Raw genomic sequence first — 26,515 nt, forward strand, 5'->3', positions numbered from 1 at the left:
GCATGACAACAGGAAGGCATCTGGAGCAAACAGGTGAAGGCAACTTTGCCCAGGAGGCTGCTCAGTCAGCTACCAGTCTCCATCCTGAGAGCTGTGTGGGGCCCTCTGTGCTCTTCCCCTGCCCTTACCTGCAGGAACTATCTGGACCAAACCACCTCTCCGCCGCTAATCCAGCCTTCTACTTCCTCCTGCGACCACCCTACCTCCACACCCCACAGCCCACAGGTGAGGCTCCACACAAGCCCAGATGAAAACACATGACACAGCAGGATACACAGGGCCAAATGTTCCCATTTATTATGGTTCATTCAGTTACCACAGACACTGGCTCAAGCAGGTCAACTGCCAGATGGAGAATGGTCTATGTCTCCCAGAAATAAGACTACAAAAACAGGTCACTGGCTGCAAACCTGAGGATTCAAAAAACTGATCTGGGCTTTCCTCCCCCCTGCTCCCCGCCCCCCCCCCCCCCCCCCCCCCGACAATCCTGCAGAGATGAATCTGTGCCCAGCCCCCACTTTGCATACTAGAACCTTCACCAGAAAGTGCATAGCTGCCTGGAGATGCAGCATCCGAGGGCCTGGACAAGCTCAGCCACACACAAGTAGCAGGCCTTCCCAAGGGCAGTCAGGCATGGTCACATAGGTCTTGGGCCAGGACATAGGAAAGGCAGGAAGAGAAGGACATTGACTAGAGGTGGTAACCAGCAGGTCCTGGATCCTTGGCTTGTAGCTGAACCACAGGCCTTCTGGAGCTACCACAGAGACTTAGAGAAAGGGAGCCAGAGGTCTGGGCTTGAACCTAGATGTAGTGTACTATGGGCTGTAACAAATGCTTTTTGGAGAGAAAGTGGTAGAGGAGAGAGCCAATCACACTCTGGCCCAAGCCTAAGGGACCATGAGAAAGAGAACTTCCCAGAGGCCCTGGCTCAGTTTTAGGAAAACGAAGTACCTGGAGCTCAAAGCTCAGGATTGTAACTGGAAGCCCAGGTGTTGGGTTCCAAGCTGGAGCCAGTCTGCAGTGGCCAAGCAGGGTTTGGTTCTTCAGGCCAAATACCCAGGTAGGAGAAGGGAGTGTGGGAAATGAGCAGCTACTCCTTGAGTGAGAATCCACTCCCCTCCAGGCCTCAGAGAGCTAGGGTCTTTACCAGCAACATTCCCATAATGCTTGGAGTAGAATAGCCCTATAACCCTGAAATCATTGTCCTGGAAGAGAAAGGAGTCTGAAGGGTGAAGAAGGGCCAAGAACCAAGGCCAGTAGGCAGAAGGTAGCAAGTTATCTTGATGTGAAAAAACAAACAAAAGCCAGAGAGGCTCCCTTCCCACCAATACTAACCTGAAAAGATTGGCCCTTTGCTTCTTCCTGGGCCCTAAGTTCAAGTGCCCAGAACTGCCATGACCAAGCTGGCAAAGGAGAGTCATGCAGCCCTCTCAATGGGCCATGCCTGCCCTCTCCTCTGAGCCTATCCCTTCTACCAGAACCTCACAGAATAGCTACTACTGCCAGGAATCCAATGGTCGGTCACTCAGAGACACCTAATACCTCCTGGCTTGAACCAGCCAGACCTCACCCAGGAAACAATAATTATTTACATGTCCTCTACTTCAGCTGTACCTTTGCCTGGATATCACCCAGTTCTTCAGAGAAGGCAGGATAGGATGGCGGCATCAGGCCACAGCAGCTTGGGATTTAGAGCCTTAGGCAGAGGAGCTGGAGGTGTCTCTTGGAAGAGAAGCAGGGGAAGCAGGATAGGAAAAAGAGGACCCTGCAATGCCATTCCCTGGGAGTCAGGTGTCCAAAGGGCTCTGCATCAGTGTGCCCTCCCACATCAGGCCTAAGGCTCAGCATTCCTATCTGCTTCTTTGATCTGGGAAGGGGTTCAGTCTCAGGATCAGATACTATTGCGACACTCAGCACTGGGGAAGCCAAAGAAAAGCCACATGGAGAAGAGAAAAATCCTGGGCAAGAGAATAGACCACAGGGAATGTGATAGCAGAAAGAGAGGAGCGGAAGGGAACTCAAATTAGGAGCAAGGAAAGATCCGCAACCTGCCCCACTCTCCCACTCACTACCACCACTACCGTGAATGCTAAATAGTATCACTTCCCAATAAAACCAAAAGTGGAAACATTTTCAACTCATAACCCTGGGGTGGTGTGGAGGGTTTGGGGGTGGACAGACTCTAGCTGCTATGCCTCCTGTCCCATGAGGGGTCCTTGGGCCAAAGTCAGAGGGAGTAGCCAGATGGAAGGTGGGGGGCTGATTTAGTTCTAAACATACATCTAACACCACAACAGAAACTTCCACTGCACACTACTTTACATGGGACATGGACACAACTACTACCGCAACATGGGCAGCTCCATGTGCAGCCTATAGCTCTCAGAATGCTCAGAGCAAAATCCAAAGGGACAGGGGATATATATATAATCTTTTTTTTTCTTTTCTTTGTACAAAGGAAAGGAGAAAAGGGGAAGGAGAAAAGGAAATGAAGAACCCTGCTTGGTCACCACAACAGATTATGTGACTTGAGTCCCATCCCATCATCCTCCAGCCCTGCCTCCCAGTAGGTTTGGCTGGCTCACATCTCATTAGAATATGTGTAGTTGGGGGTGGCAGAATATTGAGTCTGCGGTTGATTCATGGCACCCTGGGCCGCCCCCATGGCTGCATTCTGGGCTGCTTGTTGCACGTGTGGGTTCTTCCATGCCCCCGTGGTCCACTCCTCCTGAGCTTTGCTGAAACTTCCGCCACTGCCCCGGTAGAATTTATGAACCTGGAGGAGGAGGAGCACAAGGAAGAGTTAATCAAAGCTAGTCCCCCCTCCCACCTGTGCTCTGTGCATCAGAAGCAAAGTCCACCAATCCATTCCAGTTAGTCCCTGAGGAGACTTCTGGGTCATAGCCCCTTTCCAAAGCCACCCCCCTCTCACCCTTGAGGTAACCACGTACCATGCTGAGGGCAATGAAGGAAAAGACAGCCACAACTGTGAACATGATGGTGGGAATGAGCATCACGACCGCTGAGCCAATGTTTGTTCCAAAGAAGGAGATGGTGGCAATCCAGCCGCTGTAGGAAGAGGCCAGCTGTGAGGCTACCCAGCACGGTGAGGGGTACCCAAAGCCATCCCACTATGCACTAGAGCAAGGGACGGTCTCACTGTTACATGGAGGGACCATATTATTGGGTGCAAAGGAACCATCTTATTTATACCCAAAGGGCCTATGTCAGTGGTTCAGAAAGAGTCCTCCCCATGGCTCAGGAAATGAACTCCTCAGACATGATGCTTCCTTTCCTTGGGTTCCCCCATGATTTTAGACACTCCTCAGCCCCCAGAAACCACTGTAAGGTCTTCTTCTCCTCAAATACTATGGCACTGTCTACTCCACTAGCTTGAATCCTGTCATACTTTCTATAATTCATAGTGTCCTCCCAGGCCAGGCAGCTTAGCATATGGAGGTAAGCAAAAGACATAACAAGGTGCCACCTACACTAGCCATGGGTCAGTCCCAGATACCTCAATCTCTTACCAGATGCCCCAGCCTGGGATGCCCACAGCCTGGATGATGCTGAGGACCAGCTGGGCCATGAAGGTGAAGAAGAATGCCATGAAGCTAAAGGAGCTGTCAGTCCTGCAACAAAGGAGATAGCTCCCATCAGCTGGGCAGAGGGTCAGGGATTCCCTGCCTTCAAGGCCCCCAAGCCCTTCCAAGTTTAAGTGAGTACACGATTGTCAGAGGATAGTCAAAAGCCTTAAATGAGAGGCCAAAATGGGACAGTGTTTAACTATGGATCTTTGCAGGATTCCATGTTAGGTCTGTGTGTGCAGCATTAGATAGGGAGACATCTCTTCATGAATGGACTACCCACCGGTACATTGGTTTTTGGCCCAACTTGCACAAAAATAGATGGGCCCATTGTGGCTGGAAAAAATAACACATTGTCAAGAGGATGGACAATTCCATTGGCACCAATACTGCTAGCTCCACTGGCACATGGATGAATGATCCCATATGCTTAGAGATAGAAAGTCCCACTGCTACTAAAATCAATACCCTATTGGCACCAAGACAGTAATTTAATTGGCACATAGTTAGATAGTCTGGTTGGCAAAGACATTTGAGGCACCGGGGATACTACAATGGCACCAAGACAGATAGCCTTGTTGGTACAATAGTCCAATTGGCACAAAGATTGAAAATTCTATTTGACACAAAGTAGACATCCATGGGCACCAAGACAGCTAGCTCAACTGATACCTGGATGTGTTGTCTCTTAGGTACAGAGTTGGATGACCTCATTAACACATAAACAGTATCACTAGAATATGGATGGCTAGTTCTACTGGTACATGGATAGATGGTTCACTTGGCACTAAATCAGCTCGCCCTATGTGAACAGGATGAGCATCTTCACCAAGACAGGTAGCCCCATTGGCAACATTTAACATGCAGCTGCCTGGGGAAGGAAAAACTAAAATAGGCCTGGTCTCTACTCTATGTTGCCCACACCTAAGGGCAGAGTGATGAAGAAAGGAACTAAAAGGAAGGCTCTGACTCCCGGCCCTCTCATCCCAGCCTAGAGCTCCCAGGAAGCCCAAATCTTACCTGCCAGTCTGAGTTGAGGGTGAATAGGGAAAGTAAGTTTGGGAAGTGGCAAAACAAACAAACAAACAAAAAAGTGAGAAAATATGTAGAGAAGAGATGGGGAAGGTAAGCAAAGAGGCAGGGTTAGGAGCCGGGGTCAGCACCAACCACTTACTTGAAGGCCTTGTAAATGGGCCGAAACCAGCAGACGTAGGAGCAGGGTGTGAAGAGGATGAGCCAGAGAAAGGCGAGGCCAAAGTTGGTGGCTCCCCCACCTCCAATCAGCCATGCGAGACAGCCCACCAGGTTCACCGCCAGCGTGACGCTGTTCACTGCAGACCCAGGAGCACATGCACACACAGAGACATACACCAGACATGAACACAAACACCAGGCCCATGCAGAGATACATGAGCACCCAGACAGATACACACATCCATAACTCAAGACATAACAATCAAACCCATGCAAACAGAGAGATACAGACACACAAATACACATGCATACCACATTTATACATATTCACACCCATCACATACACACACACACACACACACACACACACACACACACACAGGTACAGACTGTAAGAAAGAAGTCTGAGAGCTCAGACCACCCCTCCCCATATCCAGTTCTAGGGAATCTGAGAAACCCAGAGAACAAAGAGTCTCCAGAGCAGGAATCCAGAGCTTCAGCCCAGCAAGCCTCACTGAAGGGCTCCAAAGCCTCAGGGTAGTAGAAATGCACTTTTCCTTTTATAAACGACCTCAGCCCTGACCCGGCCAGATCCAAGGCATAGGAAACCCACCTTACATCTTCTCTTGCAAGGTAGGGGCACAAAAAGGGGAAAGTAAAAGGCCTTGTGGAAACATCTATTCAAGCCACTGCATAATCTGCCCTGTACTTAATGGGGCAGGCAATAGTGACTGGAATCTCAGTCTTTAATCCATTTTTTAGACAACTATCATGCTACCCACTCAAAGAAGCCTTCCTTCACTACTGTAGCCTCATCTCCCATCCCTCTGATCTCTCACAGACCTGGGTTGCTCTATGGTTCCTCAAGTACAAATCCCAGCCCATCAACCAACCTAGAAGATCCCTAAGAGCAATACCCAGGCTCCCCCTCCTCAGTGCCCACATAATTTAGCTGAACCACAGAATCACAGTATCAATGAGTCACAGCCAGTCAGGATCTCAAAGACTCCTTCCTCATCTGATGCTGGCATTAACACACACCCAAGTCTCCTGACACAAGGTAATCCCTTCCTGGAACATTAGGCTGGATCCTTACGGCTCTACAAAGACCTGCTGAATAAACAATGGAAGAGGGGCTCACACGGAGCTTCAAATACCCATGCATCTACCATACTGGCTTCTGAATAGAGCCCTTAAGCATCTCAAGGGTTATATACATTCTTTGGGAGCAAAGCATCTGGCAAACGCCTAGAGAAGACTTAGGAAGATATTTATAGCCCTTAAATCCAGCTCCTAATTGAGATCTTCTCAGGGACAGAATTCTCAGAGCTCAGGGTCGAGTGAAATGCTCCCCAAGTCTGCTCTGACAACACCAACACTCTGCAGGTACACCCATCTTGGGTCCCTCATAATAAGAATGAATATTTCTTCCTATACATTCAGCTGCATTTTCTCCTTTCCTGTTTACTGCCCCCAAATTTCCTGGAACCTTGGTGTGTTTTTTTGCTCTTTACATAAACTAGACCTTAACCTGTTTTAATGGTGGTTTACACCTCTTTTCCCAGTCCCATCTCTCTCTAGCTCAGTTGGTCTAGTTGCATCTCCTGTTATTATTCTACCAGTTCTTTGGAATTCATATCCATTGACTTGGCTACTTTCTCTCTAGCCATCAACTTTTTTCTATCTCCACTCCTCTCTTTATCTGGCTTAGAGGCCATACTTCTCATTTTCTTATTCCCTCCCTGCCTTGTCATCTGATCACACTCACCCTGGATGAACACAACTCCCATCTGGACCTGAACTGACTGGTACTAGGAAAAAAAGGAGACCCCACCCCAAAGGCCTGATAGGACTATAAATTCATGGCAATCAATCTCAAATGGACCCATGCATGGCCAATAAATTTTGAATAGTGTCCCTATCCTGTGTCCACAAACATGCTGTCATTCTAATCCCAGTCTCCTCAAATTTCCTAATCCCACTTCTACATTCTATTTTAATGGGAAAATTCTCTTCAAAACATCTACAGACCTACCCACACCTGCCCCATCCCTTCTTTCTCTCATGTTACATGGGGGGAAATGACCCCAGAGCCACCCAAAGGTTAAGCCAGGACTTGAAACTGAGTTTGTCTGTCCTCATATTCTTTCTACCATTCCATGAAGGACCTGTTGCAAAGACAGTATTCTTTATCACTTCCCTGGCACAATTAATCATCTCCCCACAGTAAGTGGCTAAGTACAGGCCTGACTCAAGGCAACATCACTTGTTGCAGACCCAGGTTAAGGTCACCCTGCGATGTCTGGCATTCCCTGAGACTGGTACCCAGCATAGGACAGCCAGACTCCTCTCCTTGCACATGCCGAAAGGTACCTGTGACCCAGCCTGAGCACATCCAAGTCTCATCTCCCTAAGATGATACCTTTCCCACCAACCTGCCATAGATCAGAAACTAGGACCTTTAAATACTTGACCTCAAAGTCTTAGAACATTAGAAGTTCTAAGAGTCCATACAGAGCTCTATCTACGTGGAACTACAGCAATCACTAAGACAACACCCTCTTCTACAAATGAGAAACCTGTTGCCTGGAAAGTAGAGCAACCAGCCCAGCTTGATCTCCAAGGAAGCAAGAAAAATGAGGCTTAAGGGAGAACCCTTTCTAATCCAGAATCCTGAGGTTCCCTAGAAAACTACTCCAGTGGGAAAGGAAAGGGAGAGCAACAGACAAAGACCCTTGTCCAAATGGTCTGTGAATGGGAGATGGGGATTGGTGGGAGGAAAGGCCTAGATCTTGGGGTTGAGGAAAAATGAGGCCCATCTGGGGAGTGGGCCCTTGAAAGGAGCCTTTTGGGAGAGGGGGTGGGATGGGACGGGGGTGGAGAAATATTGGCCCATGCAGATGCTGCAAGTGGAGCTAAAAAGATAGCCAGCCTGCAGGTACCCCACCCTAGTGCCCCACCTGGATCCCCCATCCATAGCACTCACACATCCAGAGGTAGTAGAGGCGCTTGGTCATGCTGAGGTGCTGGGGAGGGATGTCTGCCTCAAAGTCTTGGTAGAAACATGGCTTCAGTGGGATGAATTTGGGCAGTGGTGGGAAGTTGTTCACTCTTTCTGTGGGTAAAGCACATCACATGACATCACCTTGAATGTTCTCCTCCCCGACAATTCAATATCATCACGCTTTCCTTGGCCTAGGCTGCCCTGAAGGCCTCTGTGACCCCAGGCCACTTTGCTAACCTTACCCAACAATCCATGCCTTCTCCAGGATGTGTGAGATTCCCAAAGTAACCAAAAGCCTCAATGTAGTATCACTGCCTCTCAGAAGAAAAACAGTAAATGCTGTCAATCAGGGGTTCAGCATTCTCAGCAGGGAGCCATTTCAGGCAGAAGTAGGAAGGGTTAGTCTGGAAATGGGGGTTCTAGCCTCAACTCTAATATTCTGCTCTTGGGCCAGTCAGCACCCCTCTTCAGATCTCAGTTTATCCAGTGGGTTGAGCTAAATAGTCCCTAAAATTCCCTGCAGCTCTTGCATTCTGTACCTGAATCTTGGAAAACCAAACAACTCAGAAACTAGAAGGACAAGGTCTCAGAGTAATGGAGAACAATGGCTACAGAGGGGACAAGGACAGTACCCCTCCATGCCACTCATCAGTCCAATGGCCAATAGGACCAGGGGATCTGATGCTTGATCCCTGTCCCCCAGGGTCTGAGATCTGATAGAGGGCTATACAGTGTCATGTTCAGGGTCACCGATAGACAGACCCAAGTGGGGAACCAGGGGAAACCTGTGGACAAAAGAACAGAAAGAATCTGACCTCCAAATACTAGGGAAGATAAGGGGACTAAGAAGAGGTCCAACCACCCTCTGCTTACTTGAATGTTTTATCCACATGGCCTGCCCTCTCCTTACCTGCCATGATGGCACCAGCTGGCCCAGGCTCTTTGTTCTGAACTAGAAGGAAAGAAAAGCCAGAGAAGAATGAGGATCATGGCCCATCCTAATGAGGTCCTTCTCTCAGCCCCAGCTAAGCTGGCCGCTCCCTGGGGCAAGGCCCTGTTCCCACTCTCACAGTGGGATGAACCCAATGGAGGCATCTCTCACCTCACAGAGCAATCATTCCACCAGCTACCTCCTTCCAGGTATTTCTGCCCTTTGCCACATGGCACGAAGTCTAACCACAGAAAACCCTATCTAAGGGTAGGAAAGAAACCTAGAAAGGGGCCTTGAAGGGAAAGGCAAGTGACAGAAAGGGCCTAAGGGTAAGAGACTTCTGAAAAAGGAAATTCTACTCCTTGACACTGAACACAGCAGAGCCCTTGGCCTCAGTCATAGGCTGAGCTCCTCTCCCTCCTGCTTTTGCCTTTGGTCATTTGTTCACTTATTGGGGATTATAATCTGTCAGGCTCTGGGGGGAAAGCATGAATAAGAAAGATGTAGTCCCTGCCCTTGAATGAAACAGTCAATAACCTCTGCAATAAATAATATAAAAGGGAAGGATGGCTGCTATGAAAACATACACTGCATATATCAAAGTGATCTAACCTGGTCTGGAGAGTCAGAGATTAAATATAATCAGTAAGAGGTGACCTGAAGACCACAGAGGAGTTGCTCAGGGCAGGGCAGCCTTCTGGACAGAGAGGAAAGCTCACAGAGATCCTGATGCAGGATCTCTCACTTTTAAACAAAGGAAAGAAGGCCAAGGTAGAGTGCAAATGAGGAACAGCAGGAGTGTGAGGCTGGAGAGATGAGCTGGGCAGGGGGTGATACTTGAGGCCCATAGGAGCAAGTGTGAAGGGGCCCTGAGATGGATTTGCGAATTGAGGGGAGAGAGGCCATCAAGATTTCCTGCCAGCCCTCGCCACTTAGGCTCAGCGGATAGAGTGTTGGCCTGAGGACTGAAGGGTCCTGGGTCTGATTTTGGTCAAGGATACATACCTTGGTTGCAGGCTCGAACCCTGGCCCTGGTCTGGGCATGTGTGGGAGGCAACCAATCGATGTGTATCTCTCACATCAATGTTTCTCTCTGTCTATCCCCCTTCCTTCCATTCTCTCTAAATACCAATGGGAAAATATCCTCGAGTGAGGATTAACAAAAAATAAAAAGAAGAAGATTTTCTACCAGCTTCAACACTGGGGGAAGGAGGCCTGTTAACAGAGAGCTGCATCATAGGAGGCAATCCTGGGGAAGATGCAGGATCCTGGGGAAGACAAATAGCTGCCACTGACTTGCCAAGTCCAAGGTGTTGTGAGACCCCAGACAGACTGCTTTGTAGGCAATGGGGATATTCCAGTTGGAAGTTTCAGCAGGAGGCCTGTACTGAGACATACATAAGGCTAAGGAAGTGAATGAGCACTAAAACAGTAATTGGTAGAGCTACATGCACCGTCAAAATCAGAAAATGGTCTATGACCAAGCGCTAAGGCAATGCAACATTTAAAAGTTGGATAGAACCTGACCAGTATGGCTCAGTGATTGAGCACTGACCTATGAACCAGGAGGTCACAGTTCAATTCCCACATGCCCAAATTGCAAGCTTAATCCCTGGTGTGGGGAGTGCTAAAGGCAATCTATCAATGATTCTCTCTTATCACTGATGTTTCTCTGTCTCTTCCTCTCCCTCCCTCTTTGAAATAAAATATATGTATGTGTGTGTGTGTGTATGTATGTGTATATATATATATATATATATTTTAAAAGTTGGATAGAGATTTCTATAACCTTTAAAAACAAACAAAACAAATCTATGGTTTTGGTGCTGCTTACAAAGAGGTGTTGGTTTTGTGAAAATTCATCAAATATACAATTACAATTTGTATACTTTCCTATTTGTTATATTTCAATTAAAAGTTTGCTTTAATTTTTTATTTGTGTGTGTTGTTGTTAATTCTCACCAAAGGATATTTTTTCCATTGATTTAGGAAGAGTGGAAGGAGAGGGAAAGACAGAGAAACATCAATGTGAAAGCAGCACATCGATTGGTTGCCTCCTGCAGGAGCCCTAACCCTGACCAGGGCCAGGCTGGGGAAGAGCCCGAAACCAAGGTATGTGCCCTTGACCAGAATCGAACCTGGGACTCTTTGGTCCACAGGCCGACGCTCTATCCACTGAGCCAAACCAGCTAGGGCTAAAAGTTTGTTTTAAAAAAAGAAAAACCCTCCTAGAGCTCCAGTCATATTTCTCTGGATCCAATGAAAAGTTTGGGCAATTATAATCTTTTGTGGCCCCTTTGTGATAAAATCAAATCCTATATAATAAAAGCCTGCCCTAGCCGGCTTGGCTCAGTGGATAAAGTGTCATCCTACAGACTGAAGGGTCCCAAGTTCAATTCTGCCAAGGGCACATGCCTGGGCTGTGGACTCAATCCCCAGTACAGGGTGTGCAGGAGGCAGCTGACCAATGATTCTCTCTCATCAATGATTCTCTCTCATCATTGATGTTTCTCTCTCTACTCCTTTCCTCTCTGAATTCAATAAAGAAATATAAATATATTTTTAATATATAGTTTATTGATTTTTTACAGAGAAGAAGGGAGAGGGATAGAGCTACAATAGAAACATAGATGAGAGAGAAATATTGACCAGCTGCCTCCTGCACACACACCCCCACCGGGAATGTGCCCACAACCAATGTACATGCCCTTGACCAGAATCGAACCTGGGACCTTTTAGTCCACAGACCGACGTTCTATCCACTGAGCCAAACTGGTTTCGGCAAGAAATATATTTTAAAAAAATAAAAAATAAAAGTCTAAGGTGGGGGCTTGCCTGGGTGGGAATGGATGTGGGGGGTGTTTAACTAGGGGAAAAGGAGACATATGTAAAACTTTAGAAAATAAAATAAAATAAATAAAATAAAACAAAATAAAAGCCTAATATGCTAAGTGTCCAATCATCCAGTTGGCTGTAATATGTTAATGATATGCTAAGGCTGCTCAACTGCTCACTGTGATATGCACTGACCACCAGTGGGCAGTCGACTGGTTGACCAGTTGCTATAACCTGCACCAGGGGGCAGATGCTCTGACCCATAGGTTAGCTTGTTGCTGGGGTCTAGCCGATTGGGACTGAGAGAGATGGGCTGAACATGCCCTGGGGCCCTCATACAGTCCCTCCCAGCTGGCCAACCTCCCACGTCCCTCCCCAGCCCTGATAGTGCACTGGTGGGGTCCCTCAGCCTGGTCTGCGCCCTCAAAATCTGGGACCCCTTGGGAGAGCTGGTTTCGGCCAGATGGCGGAATGACCAAGCACTATGACATGCACTGACAGTCAAGGGGCAGACACTTAACGCAGGAGCTGCCCCCTGGTGATCAGTGTGCTCCCACAGGAGAGCTCCACTCAGCCAGAAACCGGGCTCACGACTGGCAAGCACAATGGCAGTGGCGGGAGAGGGTGCAGCAGCACTAAGGATGCCCAACTGAAAGCTCTCAGACTGCAAGAGGGTGCAGGCTGAGCTGAGGAACATCCCCCAAGTGCACAAATTTTGTGCACTGGGCCTCTAATACAGATATAAAAACCCAAAACATCTACCACAAAAGGAAAAAAAGACAAGCATGACAGTGAAATGATGCCCTAACACAGCTGCATTAATTGTAGCATTGTTTGTAAAACCAAAAGATTAGAAACAATGTGCGTTCTTACAGGGGACTGATTAAATAATGGTACAGCCATACCATAGACTGCTCTGCAACTATTTAAAAAATACTGATATGGCCCTAGCCAGTTTGGTTCAGTGGATAAAGCATCAGCCTACAGACTGAAGGATCCCAGGTTTGATTCTGGTCAAGGGCATATGCCAGGGTTATGGGCTCGATGCCCAGTAAGGGACATGTAGGGGCAGCCAGTCAATGATTCCCTTTCATCATTGATGTTTCTATATCTCTCTCCCTCCCTCTCCCTTCCTTTCTAAAATCAATAAAAATATATTTTTTAAAAATTATTTTAAAATACTGATATGGAAAGATCTCCACAATTACACTCATTTAAAAAATGTAAGACGTTGAACAGTCTAAATAATATGCTACCATTCATTAAAAAAGGGGGGGGTGCTTGGTCAGGTGGCTCAGTTGGTTAGTGTCATCCTATACATTGAAAGGATGAGGGTTCAATTTTCAGTCAAGTCAAGGCACATATCTAGGTTGAGGGTTCGATCCCTGGGGTAAGTATGGGAGACAACCAATCAATGTTTCGTTTTCACATCAATGTTTTTCTCTCTCTCTAACCAATAAAAACATGTCCTCATGGGAGGGTAAATAAATAATTTTTTAAGAAATTAAAAAAACAGCCAAAACCGGTTTGGCTCAGTGGATAGAGTGTTGGCCTGCGGACTGAAAGGTCCCAGGTTCATTCCGGTCAAGGGCATGTACCTTGGTTGCAGGCACATTCCAGTGGGGGGTGTGGAGGAGGCAGCTAGTCGATGATTCTCTCTCATTGATGTTTCTAACTTTCTATCCCTCCCTCTTCCTCTCTGTAAAAAATCAATAAAATATATTAAATAAATAAATAAATAAATAAACAAAATATAGACAAGTATAAATAGTATGCCACCTTTTATGTAAGAAATAAAGAGAAAGAAGAAAATGCATATTAATTAGCTTATTTTTGCAAAAGAAATATGGGAAGAATAAATAAGAAACAAATGACACGGTAACCTATATGATGGAAGGGCTGGGAGGAGTCATGAAACTTCTCTAGGTAAAGATTTTTACATACTTCTGTACATATGTCTTACATATTCAAAATCTTACACCAGAGCCGAAACCGGTTTGGCTCAGTGGTAGAGCGTCAGTCTGCGGACTGAAAGGTCCCAGGTTTGATTCCGGTCAAGGGCATGTACCTTGGTAGCAGGCACATCCCTGGTAGGGGGTGTGCAAGAGGCAGCTGGTCAATGTTTTCTCTCTCATCGACGTTTCTAGCTCTCTATCCCTCTCTCCTCCTCTCTGTAAAAAATCAATAAAAAATATATTTAAAAAAAAAATCTTACACCAGAAATAAACCCTAAAGTTGAAATAAACAAAAACAAATGAAGTTGACACAACCATGGGAAAAAAAAAATTAGCCAAGTAACTTGTCACAGTACTCTGTGTTCTCTCAGAGAGATATATCTCAACGGCAAAAATCACTGGAAAAATATCTTATATATTAACAGTTTTCTGTTATTGTTGGTACTGATGTGGTGATTCTGAAACTCTGTCATGTGTACCATAGCAGAAAGCTGTGGTAAGTGTGTGTTAATGGGAAACTGGGTTTTCACTGTTAGAGTATGAAGACAGAATATAGAATGTGGGAAGATAAAGAAGATCCCTGTAATGTTGGATTTGAATTGGAGGTATCAGTATGACTTTAAAAATATCTATGGCTGGTCCCAAACCAAAACAAATACAAGGTTAGCCTAGAACATCTTGTAGTGCCAGAAATGAGTTATTCAATGAATGGAGGCATGTAAAAAGGACACCAGTCTGAAGGGGCTATCACCAGCTAAATTTGGGACCATTAAGAGTATCAAAAGTAATACTAACAATAATATAATGTACTGAATTTTAAAAAATAATTTATGAGTCCAAAGTGACACTCTTATTTTTAAAGGAGAGGGGAAAAGGGAAAAAGAAAGCTCTTCTTTGCAGAAGAATGCTAGCTATGAATGTAAAAGACTCTCCCAATTTTGTAATCACTAAGGAAACAGCTGATCAGGCAAGGATCATCAATAGATGCTAAACCTTTCACGGGGTTTAGGAAAGAGTCAGAGTCTCAAAGTACTAGGCCAGAGATCTTTGAATTACAAAAGGAAACAGGCACTTACCTGTGAAGAAAACTAGAGAAGCAGATGATCAAACCAAACCTCACCAATAATGAGACAAATGGACACTATGGCTCAATGTGATGCAGGGAGACTGCACAGCATCACCTGTGTAGTATTCAGGCCCCAAAATGTTTAATCTGAATCTAATCATGAGGAACAATCAGAAAAACCCAAATTGTGAAGCATTCTAAAACCTACACTGACCCGAACTATTAAAAAATTGCCAATATCTGAAAAGAAAAAAATAAATTTTAAGAGATAAGGGACTAATGGACACTAAAAGTATATGGCAATGGAAACCAATGTATAAACCTTGATTAAGGGAAATACTATAAAGAACATCACTGAGGGGGGAAAAAAATCACTGGAGTAACAAAGGAAACTTGAATATAGGCTCTAAACTAGATAATATTGTGCCTATGTTACATTTCTAGGGTGGATAATAGTATCAAGGTTGTAGGACATGCCCTGTTCTTAGGAAAGATGTGTTCAAGTGTTTAGGGGGAAAGTATCATGATGTTACTTCAAATAGTTCATAAAAGAAGAAATGATAAAGAGATAGATATAGACAGAATCAAAGCAAATGTAACATATGTTCACAACTGGTGAATCTGGGTGAAACTATATAAAATAAAGAGTGCCCCTTCTGCAGCCTTTCACTTGGGTATATGGTAACTGCACAATAAAGCAATTCACATTTAATATTATTATTTCAGTAGGACCAAAAGTTGGTCAATTAAACAAAAAGTCAGAAGTCTCATTTAAAATATGTATTTGGCCCTAGCTGGGTTGGTTCAGTGGATAGAGCATCGGCCTTTGGACCAAAGGATCCCAGGTTTGACTCTGGGCACACACCTTGGTTATAGAGTCCTACCCAGCCCGGGTCCTGGCTGGGCGCATGCAGGAGGCAACCAACCAATGTGTTTCTCTCATGTCAATGTTCCTCTCTGTCTTTCCCTTTCTCTTCAATTCTCTCTAAAAGATCAATGGAAAAATACCCCAGCATGAGGATTAACAAAAATAAGTAAGTAAGTAAATAAATAAATAAATAAATACCTACTCATTATTTAAGAAAAATAAATAAATAAATGGTATGTATTTGGTCTGACCAGTGTGGGTCAGTGGTTAAGCGTCGATTTATGAACCAGGAATTGACAGTTTAATTCCTGATCAGGGCACATGCCCGTGTTTTGGGCTCAATCTCCAGTAGGGGGTGCACAGGAGGCAGCCAATCAATGATTCTCTCTCATCACTGATGATTCTATCTCTCTCTACCACTCCCTTCCTCTCTCTGTAATCAATAAAAACATTTTTTAAAGTGTTCCTTTTTAATATTTCTTCATGAAAGTTGAAAAATATGAATAATGTTCAGTCATGGGTGAGTTATAACACATTGAATGAAAATAATGTACAAGTCTGGGGTGACATACAAAAGAAGGGAGAGAAGAAAGGGAAAGTTCTAATAATAGAAAGAATCAGAATTTTTTAAAAATCACCATTTGCAGCCCTTGTATAAGAACTGATACAAACAAGGATGATCAATAGCTTTTAATAAGAGAATCAGCCAAAACCAGTTTGGCTCAGTGGATAGAGCGTTGGCCTGCGGACTGAAGGGTCCCAGGTTTGACTCCGGTCAAAGGCATGTATGTATCTTGGTTTTGAGCACATCTCTGGTAGGGGGTGTGCAGGAGGCAGCTGGTCAATGTTTTTCTCTCATCGATGTTTCTAGCTCTCTATCCCTCTCCCTTCCTCTCTGTAAAAAATCAATAAAATGTATTTAAAAAAAAAAAAAAAAAAAAGAGAGAGAGAGAGAATCACACAGTTTGAGTACCACCCCATAGATTAGTTATAAATCACAACAGAGAAAAAGTAGTTTACTAATGAGAAGATCTGGTAGATCAAGTAACTAAATTTAGCATTTCTGGTAATAAGACCAAAGGGCATCATGCATTTACTGACACACAGAAAGACACAAGAATATCTATGTAGTGTTGTTGCCAAAATGTTTACTTGTAAAATAGTATGAAAAAATACCCTGAAAAATCCAGATTATGGAAAATTCTCTAAGACATATGTTAATGTCATGAAAGACAAAAAATTGGTAGGGGCCTCATCTAAATTAAAAAAAGACTTGAGACACATAGCCAAATGCAATGAATGATCTTTTAGTGAACCCTAGAATTTTAAACCACAGCTCTAAAGGACATGTTTAGGACAAGTAGAGAAATCTGAAAATAGATTGCATAGTAGATATCATTATTCAATGTTAAATTTCTTAGGTGTTGTGGTTACCTAGGAGAATATCTTTGTTCTTAGGAGACACATGCTGAAGTATTTACAGGTACAGTGTTTTGTCTGCAATTTACTTTCAAATGGTCTGCAAAAAAAAAAAAAAAAAAAAAGAATAAAAAAGATAAATAGATAAAGCAAATGTGACAAAATATTAATTGATGAATCTAGGTGACATACCTTAGTACAGGTGTTCACTGCACTGTTTTTTAAACATTTCTGTAGCTTTAAAATTTTTCAAAATAAAATATTGAGGGGGGAAAATACACACACACACATACACATACACATACATGGTGGGACAAAAGTAGGTTTAGAGTTGTGTGTATAAGAAACACTAAGTTTATTCTTACACTATTATTTATTAACTACTGGCCCTGCACACAAATCTGTGCTCGAGTAGCTCACTGTCGCTTGCCTCAGCTGGCTGCTCTGCCCACCGCAGCTCGCAGCTCTCCCCTGCATGTAGCTGCTGCCCCACCCTCCTACTGATCAGTCATCATAGCGCACTGCCATTGGCATATTACGTATATAGGACTAGAGGCCCAGCACACCAGGAGGCACCCCATGGGCTGCCAGCGCGGGCTGCTGGGATCCACGCCTGACTGGCATCGCGGGCGGTGGCTCCGCCAACCCCAGGTCCCCCGGCCCTCCTGCCTGTGTCCACTCCTGCTGGCTTGGGCAGGCCCGTCTGTCTCCGTCTCCGTCTCCACTCTGGGCCTCACCTGCGGATGCAACCTCCTCTGTCCAGACATCACATTACAGCGTCCCAATCTAATTTGCATATTTCCTCTTTATATATTAAGATCATTGTTATTTTCCATATGAATAACTGTAAACCTACTTTTGCCCCACCCTATATGTATTCGGTAATATATAACCAAAGAATTTCTAGTAGGATATCAAGGGGGGGAGAAATGTGGCTCCCGGTAGGACAGAGAAACTGAATAGATGTGGAGCAAGTGGGGAAAAGAATTGTTACTATGTATCTATAGACTATCTACCCCAAGACACCATGGATTTAAGAGTGTTAATTTTATTTATGCACAAAAAGAAATACTGCCAAATTATAATTTTAAAATGTCAAAATTTTTAAGACACAGACATTAAAATGTTTTCTGAAATATCAAAATGTTCATTTTAGTACTGATCAAATTTGAGACATCTTTTCAAATTATGAATCATGTGAATGTAATTATTACCTGTTTGAAAAAATAAATGAAAAAAAAAAAGTCAGACAAAAGAGAATGAGCTGGCAAAGAATGAAAGGAAGCAACTGATGAGGCAGAAGAGAGTGGAATCTCCAAAGTCAGTAGACAGTGAACAAATACAACAGTAGGAAAAGGGCTGGGCTGAAAATGTTCATTATACTCAGTAACATCAAATCATCTGTGATCCCAGAAAGAATTGTTTTGGAAGGATGGGAATGGGTGTGGCAGCCAAATTAGATCTATAGTCGAACAGGTAAGCAGGTGTAGACAGCTCTTTGAAAAAGGCCGCCTATGCCCAGGAAGGGAATAGAGAGAGATAAGGCACTAGCAAGGCGGGATATAGGGCCCAGGAAGAGATGTGGCTGATGGCTGTTTAAGATGGAAATAAATAAGCTAGAGATGTGAAGGATCCAGGGGGAAATTTGCAATTACAACAGACAGACGTTAACCCTTCAAAGAGGAGAAGCATGGGACCCAGTGCAAGGAGGTAAGACAAGCCTCAGTCCTAAAAGGAAGGAAGGAGAGCATGATGCAAGCTGATGCAGGCAGGCTTAAGGCCTCGGAAAGGAGAGTGAGAGTCCCAGGTATCTGCTTCACCTCTTCTGTAATATTGGAGACATATTGGAGTTGAGAGGAGGAAGTCAGAGTAGAGGTCCAGCTAAGTTCATGAGCAATTACAACATAGCCTGAGAAGTGCTCTGGGAGAGCAAGTACAAAAAGCTGTAGGAACACAGCCGAGCACCTCCCTGACTTATTCTGGAGGAGCCATGGAAGGCTTCATACAGGTGAATCCTAGAGCTGAGTAAGAGATGGCTAGGGAAAAAAAGAATCAGAAAAACAGGTGTGAAGATCTGGAGACCAAGAGCCTGGTATATTCAAGGAACAGAAAGAAGTAGAGCCAAGAAGTGGGAAGGACAGAAAGGCAAAAATAGGGTTGATAAGGGGGAGGGGGAGGGGTCATCAAGGCCTTAAAGGCCATGGGCAGGATTTGAGCTTTATTCTCAGAGTCCTTTCAGCCACTGAAGAATTCTATTCTTCTTTTAAAAAATATAGCCTTAGTCTGGCCTGTGTTGCTCAGTGGGTGAGCACTGACTCATGCACCAAGAGGTCGCTGGTTTGATTCTGGGTCAAGGCACATGCCACAGGCTTGAGCTCCAATAGGGGGCATGCAGGAGGCAGTCAATTGATGATTCTCTCTTATAATTGATGTTTCTATCTCTCTTCCTCTCCCTTCCTCTCTGAAATCACTTAAAAAGTACATTTTTAAAAAGATTATGTTTTCTTTATTTTTTATCTTTCTTTTCTAATATTTCTACAATGGTCATATATCATTTTTGTAATAAGACAAAGCCTCTGGTTTAAAACAGCAGCAACTAGTGGAGAACATGGGGTTAGAAAGGTTTTCCAGATAGGAGATGAGCTTATTTATAAGCTGGTACAGTTAGAAGGAAAAACAGCTGATGAACATTAGTTTCTCAGGAGACAGAGGGCCAGCTTCCATAGCACAGAATAGCCATATTAAGAGTAGGATCCTTCCTTCTGGTGAGATTTAAGAAGTGGAGAAACATGGGTATGGTTCCACTTCTCCCAAAACCCCCAGCCAGCCTTCCCATAAATAAAGGGTTTGGGAACAGTAGCCCAGTTTGGAATACTCCTCCCATGAAATGGAACTTAGGAGTTGTTGGGAAGAGGGAAAGGATTTCTTTCTTTTTTAAAATAATCAAAATTTTTATTTACTTTTTTGCAATAGTCATAAAATCATGCTGACTTAACATTTCGAGATCAGACAAGATCGGGCGCATTCAGGATGGTATGGCCGTAGACAGGGGAGCCTGACTTAACATTTCATCATTTATTTATTTATTTCTCATCTGATGTATTCTTATTAATCTGTTACATTTTGGTGTTCATCTTTTATTAATTAACTCCACTATGTCCTCCTCAGCCAAAGGTGCTATGTCTTTCATTTAGTTAATATGATATAGTTTCATAGGCCAAACAGTATGTGTAATGCGTGTGGTAAGAATAGAATTACTGTATCTTGTGGGAAGAGCTGAAGCAGGCGCTCTTGGCTCGGCGCGGCCCGCTGCAATCCGTGGAGGAACGCGCCGCCGAGCCACCATCATGCCTGGGCATTTACAGGAAGGCTTCGGTTGCGTGGTCACCAACCGATTCGACCAGTTATTTGACGACGAATCGGACCCTTTCGAGGTGTTGAAGGCAGCAGAGAACAAGAAAAAAGAAGCCGGCGGGGGCGGTGTTGGGGACGCCGGGGCTAAGAGCGCAGCTCAGGCGGCGGCCCAGATCAACTCCAATGCGGCAAACAGCTGCGCAAAGAGTCCCAGAAAGAACGCAAGAACCCGCTGCTGTCCAACGTCGGCCTGGCTGACAAGAAAGAGGAGACGCAGCCGCCCGTGGCGCTTAAGAAAGAAGGAATAAGACGTGTTGGAAAAAGACCTGATCAACAACTTCAGGGTGAAGGGAAAATAATTGATAGGAGACCAGAACCGCGCCCACCTCGTGAAAGACGATTTGAAAAGCCACTTGAAGAAAAGGGTGAAGGAGGAGAATTTTCAGTTGACAGACCGATTATTGACAGGCCTATCCGAGGCCGGGGTGGTCTTGGAAGAGGTCGAGGCAGACGTGGACGAGGAATGGGCCGAGGGGATGGATTTGACTCTCGTGGCAAACATGAATTTGATAGGCATAGTGGAAGTGATAGAACTGGCCTGAAGCACGAGGACAAACATAGAGGTAGCGGATTTCACAACTGGGGAACTGTCAAAGATGAATTAACTAACTTGGAGCAACCAAATGTGACTGAGGAAACACCTGAAGGTGAAGAACATCCAGTTGCAGACACTGAAAATAAGGAAAACGAAGTTGAAGTAAAGGAAGAGGGTCCAAAAGAAATGACTTTGGATGAGTGGAAAGCTATTCAAAATAAGGACCGGGCAAAAGTAGAATTTAATATACGGAAACCAAATGAAGGTGCTGATGGTCAGTGGAAGAAGGGATTTGTTCTTCATAAGTCAAAGAGTGAAGAGGCTCACACTGAAGATTCGGTTATGGATCATCATTTCCGGAAGCCAGCAAATGATATAACGTCTCAGCTGGAGATCAATTTTGGAGACCTTGGCCGCCCAGGACGTGGTGGCAGGGGAGGGCGAGGTGGCTGTGGGCGTGGTGGACGTCCAAACCGAGGCAGCAGGACTGACAAGTCAAGTGCGTCTGCTCCTGATGTAGATGACCCAGTTAAGCTCTGGCTTAACTGGATGCCATAAGATAACCCTGGTTCCTTTGTGGACCCTACTTCTCTGAGGTTTTGCATGCTTAAGGATCCCAACCGTCTAAGAAATTAAAAAAAAGAAAAAAAGAAAAAAAAAAAGACTGTCATTCATACCATTCACACCTACAGACTGAATTTTATCTGTTTTGAAAATGAACTTCTCTCGCTACACAGAAGTAACAAATATGGTAGTCAGTTTTGTATTTAGAAATGTATTGGTAGCAGGGATGTTTTCATAATTTTCAGAGATTATGCATTACTTCATGGATATTTTGTATTGCTGCTTGCAAATATGCATTTCCAAACTTGAAATATAGGTGTGAACATGTGTACTAAAAAAAAAAAAAAAAAAAAAAAAGAATAGAATTACTGTTCACTATTGTTAGGGAGCATGATCTTTGAGGATGTCTGGAAATCAGATCTTCCTTCAAAATTTGACAAATCATAAGTTAACTAATTGACAAATGATTTGAACCTAAAGTGAACTACTACCTAAATTTAAATAACATGGAAATCCTGTGTATTTGGCAAAGTTTCTCTACGCTATGACTTACATATATGTAGCTATTTAATTTGTTACTGTTTGGCCATACCATTGGTCAACATTTGGACTTAAATTTCAGGCCCCTGACACTCTAAACCAGTGGTTCTCAACCTTCCTAATGCCGCCACCCTTTAATACAGTTCCTCATGTTGTGGTGACCCCCAACCATAAAATTATTTTCATTGCTACTTCATAACTGTAATTTTGCTACTGTTAATGAATCATAATGTAAATATCTGTGTTTTCCGATGGTCTTAGGCTCAACAGATTGAGAACCACTAGCTGGGCTGCCTAAGACCATCGTAAAACACAGATATTTACATTACGATTCATTAATAGTAGCAAAATTACAGTTATGAAGTAGCAACGAAAATAATTTTATGGTTGGGGATCACCACAACATAAGGAACTGTGTTAAAGGGTTGAGGCATTAGAAAGGTTGAGAATCACTGCAAACACTCAGTAAGTGAGTATTCTCCATTTTGCCTCCCGACTCCTACTTAAATCACTAAAAAAATAGCTTTATCTTTCATCTAGTATTCTCTCTACCTTCCTCCTTTCTCTCAAGAGTCCCCAGTGATGAGGGAAATGATTTCTAAAAAATGGTGGAGAGACAGCTGAGGCTGGAGGTCCTCCACGGAAGTAGAACAAACTGCTCTGGTCTGTGAATTGGGACTTCTGCTGCCGGGTTGGGACACACAGGCAAAGTGGCAGGTTAGTTGAGGGCAGGGGCCACAGAATGGTTAAAATCCTGGACTCTGGAATCCAGATAAGACACAGAAGGTGCGATGCTCATCATATAGGAAAAATGGAGGTATCAGAGAGTGAGAGGTCTCTTTAGGGTCCCTTTAGGTAAAATAAAAGTTGGAATTTGGTCAGAGCATACTGGAATTTAAATTTCAGAGGCAGTCACATGACAATAATGAGCACACTCAGGAGTGCCTGGCAGAAAGGGTGGCAGGAAGAGGCATCACCTCCCATGGGACAATGGGATGTGGAGTGGGAGACTTGTCCAGCACTGAAGTCCTCAAAAAAATACAAAACACACACACACACAAAAAAAAAACCAACCACACACACACACACACACACACACACACACAAAACACACAACAAGGCAGAGAGACAAGGAGATAACTGGGTAATAACTGGATTCTAGAAGACTTAGAGGAGGAGAATCTAATCCTGGCTCCAACCATACCTCTGTCCCTTGTCCCAGGCTGTCTTCCAAAGGTGTGCCCATGGTTACAGAGAAGTCAGTGTAGCAAAGTATGGATCACACAGAGTGGGAAAAGCCAGAGCTCAGGGCAAATTTGCTTCATTTGTATATGAAGGTTAGCCCAGAAAGAACTTGGGCTTGGGAGAGCTACAGGAGGCTATGGTCACAAGAATGGAAGGCTCCAGGTTCCTCTGCTGTTATTTCAGAGTGTGAGTGTGTACGTGAGTGTGTGTGTGGGGGTGGGGGGAGGGGTAGGGAGGGAGAGAGAATGACAGAGAGACAGAAAGACAGGAACAGAGAGAGAAATGAGTGGCCTCAGCAAACCAAATTTCTTGACTACAAAATGAGAAAAGTAGCAATTCTGTTTCTAAAAATGTTTTGGGTGATGGTTGAGGGTGATATATATATATATATTTGTGTGTGTGTGTATATATATATATATATATATATATATCTCCCCAAAGTACAGACCTAAGGATAAACTACCTTAGTTATCAACAAGATAGCAAAAAAAAGAAAAAGAAAAAAACCTGAGAAAAAAAATAAGATCGCAAATACTACCTGGATTTTGTTTTAAAACCCAGATTATAATTATTCCATTTCTTACTGTGAAACTGGGAGGATAGATCTCACAGTGGAGATAGTGAGGACCATGGCCAAGAGAAGAGACTCAAGCCTGGACTCAGATTAGGCCAGACACCTGGGGCTGGTTCCAGGCTGCCTGCTGCCCAGCCCTCTCTCCTCCCCGCAAGAGCCCCTCATCCTTGGCAAAGAAATGGTAATTTTCTTCCTGCCTGCCTAGAGTCTAACATGGAAGTTTTCCCTTCTTACTCAATCTCTGGTCCCCTTATCCCACCACCAACTCTGAAGTTCAGAACTATGAATCATGCTGAGAAAGTAACACGCTCCTGGCATTGCTATCACTATCCTGTGATGACTCTTTAGTAGCCCCTACTGACCCTGTGCCTAGCATTCAAGGCCTGTGTCAATCAGCTACCAACCTGTCCCACTACCCTTTGCTTCTCTACCACAGGCTGACCTGCTTCCCACACAACCCAGCTTCATTCATGAGATCATGTCTATCTCTGCTTTCAGTGCCCCTAAATAAGAGTTCTGTTAGCTCCTCTACGTCCCATTATTTTCTCATCCTACCTCTCCTGGGAAACCTTTCAGATATCCCTGCTATACTTCCTACTGCTTTAATTCTGAACCAAGTGGTCACTCATTCTCATCCAATCTCTTCCTCAGTCTCTCATGGGTGGGGTTTCCAGGAGGGACCCAATACAGGGCAAGACACAGCACTGTCAATCTGTGTTCCTGCTTAAGACTTGGATACCCTCCCAAAGGGTGGGAGAGGAGCAACTGATGCCCTGCCGCAACCACGCTAAGCCCACAGCTTCTGTCAACCCTGCTGTCCCACACCTCCAGGAAACCTTCAGGCTCCAGGCCGTCAGCAGGGAAGAAGTTCAGCCCCTAAATGAAATGTTGTGAGGAGGAGCAGGGAGAGGGAGGTAGAGAGAGGAGAAAAAGGAAAGGGAGAAGAACTGGGAAGGAGGCTCTAACTTAGAGCAAGCAGCTTCCTCAAGAGAGGTCAGAAATAATAATCCTATTATTTCATCCCTAAAGAAAGGTGCTGGCAAAAAAAAAGATGCCCAGAGAGAGGAATGAACTTGTTCAGACATGGCTAGTCAGCCAGGGAAAGGACTCCATAGGCTTGTAGACCTAAGAAGACCCTCTTTCTGTGGCCCATTCACCTGTGAGACTCCTCTCTCAGCTTTGAAGACTTTGACTTCAGGTTCACCAAACCTAGATCAAATTTCAACTAGTAAGACTGGAGAGCCCCAGAAAATCATTTCTGCCAGTACAGCCCCTGAAAGAACCATCTCCCTCTTTAAAAGCTCTGACCATCAGAGGCAGAGCCAGTAACTGCAAAATTCTTTAGACTCCCCCACCCCAAGGGCTCACAGGCAGGCTCCCCAACAACTGTGCTTAATTGCCATCTCTATGCCTTTGCTCATACCATTCCCCAGGAATGCCTTCTCTTCCCATCCAAATCTCACCCCCTCCAGGAAGTCTCTTATTCGCTGGCTCTTTCTCCTTGTGTCCACAGTAAGGTCTGTCTGGCCCTTCCTAAACGCCCCATCTGGAAGCTGGGGCAATTCTCAGTCTCTACTTGGTTCCTCTAACCCCCAGACCAAGAGCTCTCGAAGGCAGGGGAAGGGATAGGTTGCCAAATACTTCACCCTTATCCTCGTGACAGACTCCAGCCAGCGTTGGAATTAGCTACATGCGGCACACCCAACACACCACCTCAGGGGACCCCAGGCTCAAGCCACTGCATTCACCACCCCCTTCCCTGCTTTCTCCCCGCCCCCGCCCACCCCCTTCCCGGCCGAAACCCTGAGGCGGCTAAGACCTGCAGTCCAAAGGTCGGTTGCACTGGGAGGCGGGGGTGGGGTGGAGGTGGGGGAGTAGCAACCTGGGTCCATCAGCAGGCGCGCCTCTAGTGAGGAAGGACGCAAAGGATGCCACAGTTACCCGCCTCCAGTCGCCCCCATCCCCTATGGCGTGCACCATCCCCAGGAAAGAGAACACCGATTTCTAGAAAACTGAGGGGTAGAATGGAGGGCCCAAGGCCCAGTCAGGCTCCAGAATCCAGAGGTCTGACGTCACCCAAGAATGCGGGTTTCCTCTAAGGGAGCTAGGGATAGAGATGGTGGGAGCTGGAAGGCCTGGGAGAATGCGGAGCTCCAAACAGGAAAGGTGACCTCGACTCTCCACCTCTCCAGCATCTCGGCCAGCCTCCTGCATCCAAAGGTGAAGCGTAGTGGGTACAAAGTGGAGAAGGGATGACCCCACCCCTCGCCCTGCGCCCAGCTTCCCAGCAAAAGCCCTTCTCCGAGCCGTCAGGCCCGGACTCACCCGCTGCTGTCTCTCGGAGGCCGAAAGGCCACGGCGCTGCCCAGGGCTTTCGCTGCTCCCGGCGATGCGGCGCCAAGCCCGCCTCCAGGCGCTCGGGTCTGGGAGCAGGGAGCGCGCACCGCCCCTGGTCTCAGCAGCTCTCGCGAGACTCCCGCTCTATTTCTAAGGCCTTTCTCCCTGCTCTCGCGAGAAAGAAGTCCAAGACACCTCCGCACTTTCCCGGAGCTATCCGAGGTCCTAAGTCCTGCCCGACCAGGAGCACGGCGGGGACGTGGAGGAAGAAACCCAGGGATGGGAGCCTGGTACCAACAGCCAGAGCTTCAGCTTCTAAGTCTGTGAACTGGAGAATAACCCCTCAGCCGGACCCAGAGGCCTCTGGGATTTACCAGGAAAGAGGAGTAAGAAAGTTATCTGAAAAGGAGAACACGGTGACTGATGAAGGTCCTTCAGATCCACATC

At 45.3% G+C, this 26,515-nt stretch overlaps 2 protein-coding genes across 3 annotated transcripts; one reads left to right on the forward strand and one right to left on the reverse strand.

The window, feature by feature from the left end:
* Nucleotides 1-271: 271 nt before the first annotated feature.
* Nucleotides 272-26,195, reverse strand: SCAMP5 (secretory carrier membrane protein 5). 2 transcript variants are annotated; one of them, XM_084906657.1, is made up of 8 exons: nucleotides 26,057-26,195; nucleotides 16,875-16,959; nucleotides 8,696-8,737; nucleotides 7,768-7,896; nucleotides 4,762-4,918; nucleotides 3,531-3,632; nucleotides 2,952-3,069; nucleotides 272-2,776 (listed from the first exon to the last, which is right to left on the reverse strand). In XM_084906657.1, the coding sequence occupies exons 3-8, from the start codon at nucleotides 8,700-8,702 to the stop codon at nucleotides 2,582-2,584; spliced, it is 708 nt and encodes a 235-aa protein (XP_084762783.1). In that variant the 5' UTR covers nucleotides 8,703-8,737; nucleotides 16,875-16,959; nucleotides 26,057-26,195; the 3' UTR covers nucleotides 272-2,581. The 2 variants fall into 2 exon arrangements, with proteins under 2 accessions (XP_084762783.1, XP_084762782.1); XM_084906656.1 differs by lacking the exon at nucleotides 16,875-16,959 and having other exon boundaries at nucleotides 26,057-26,185.
* Nucleotides 20,078-21,488, forward strand: LOC311633420 (SERPINE1 mRNA-binding protein 1-like). The gene is given in 2 exon segments (XM_084906090.1): nucleotides 20,078-20,396; nucleotides 20,399-21,488. Coding segments are annotated over 2 exon segments (1,272 nt in total). The 5' UTR covers nucleotides 20,078-20,092; the 3' UTR covers nucleotides 21,367-21,488.
* Nucleotides 26,196-26,515: the final 320 nt, after the last annotated feature.

Source organism: Pipistrellus hanaki (genome assembly GCF_964339955.1).
Source record: "Pipistrellus hanaki genome assembly, chromosome: 1".
Lineage (NCBI taxonomy): Eukaryota > Metazoa > Chordata > Mammalia > Chiroptera > Vespertilionidae > Pipistrellus > Pipistrellus hanaki.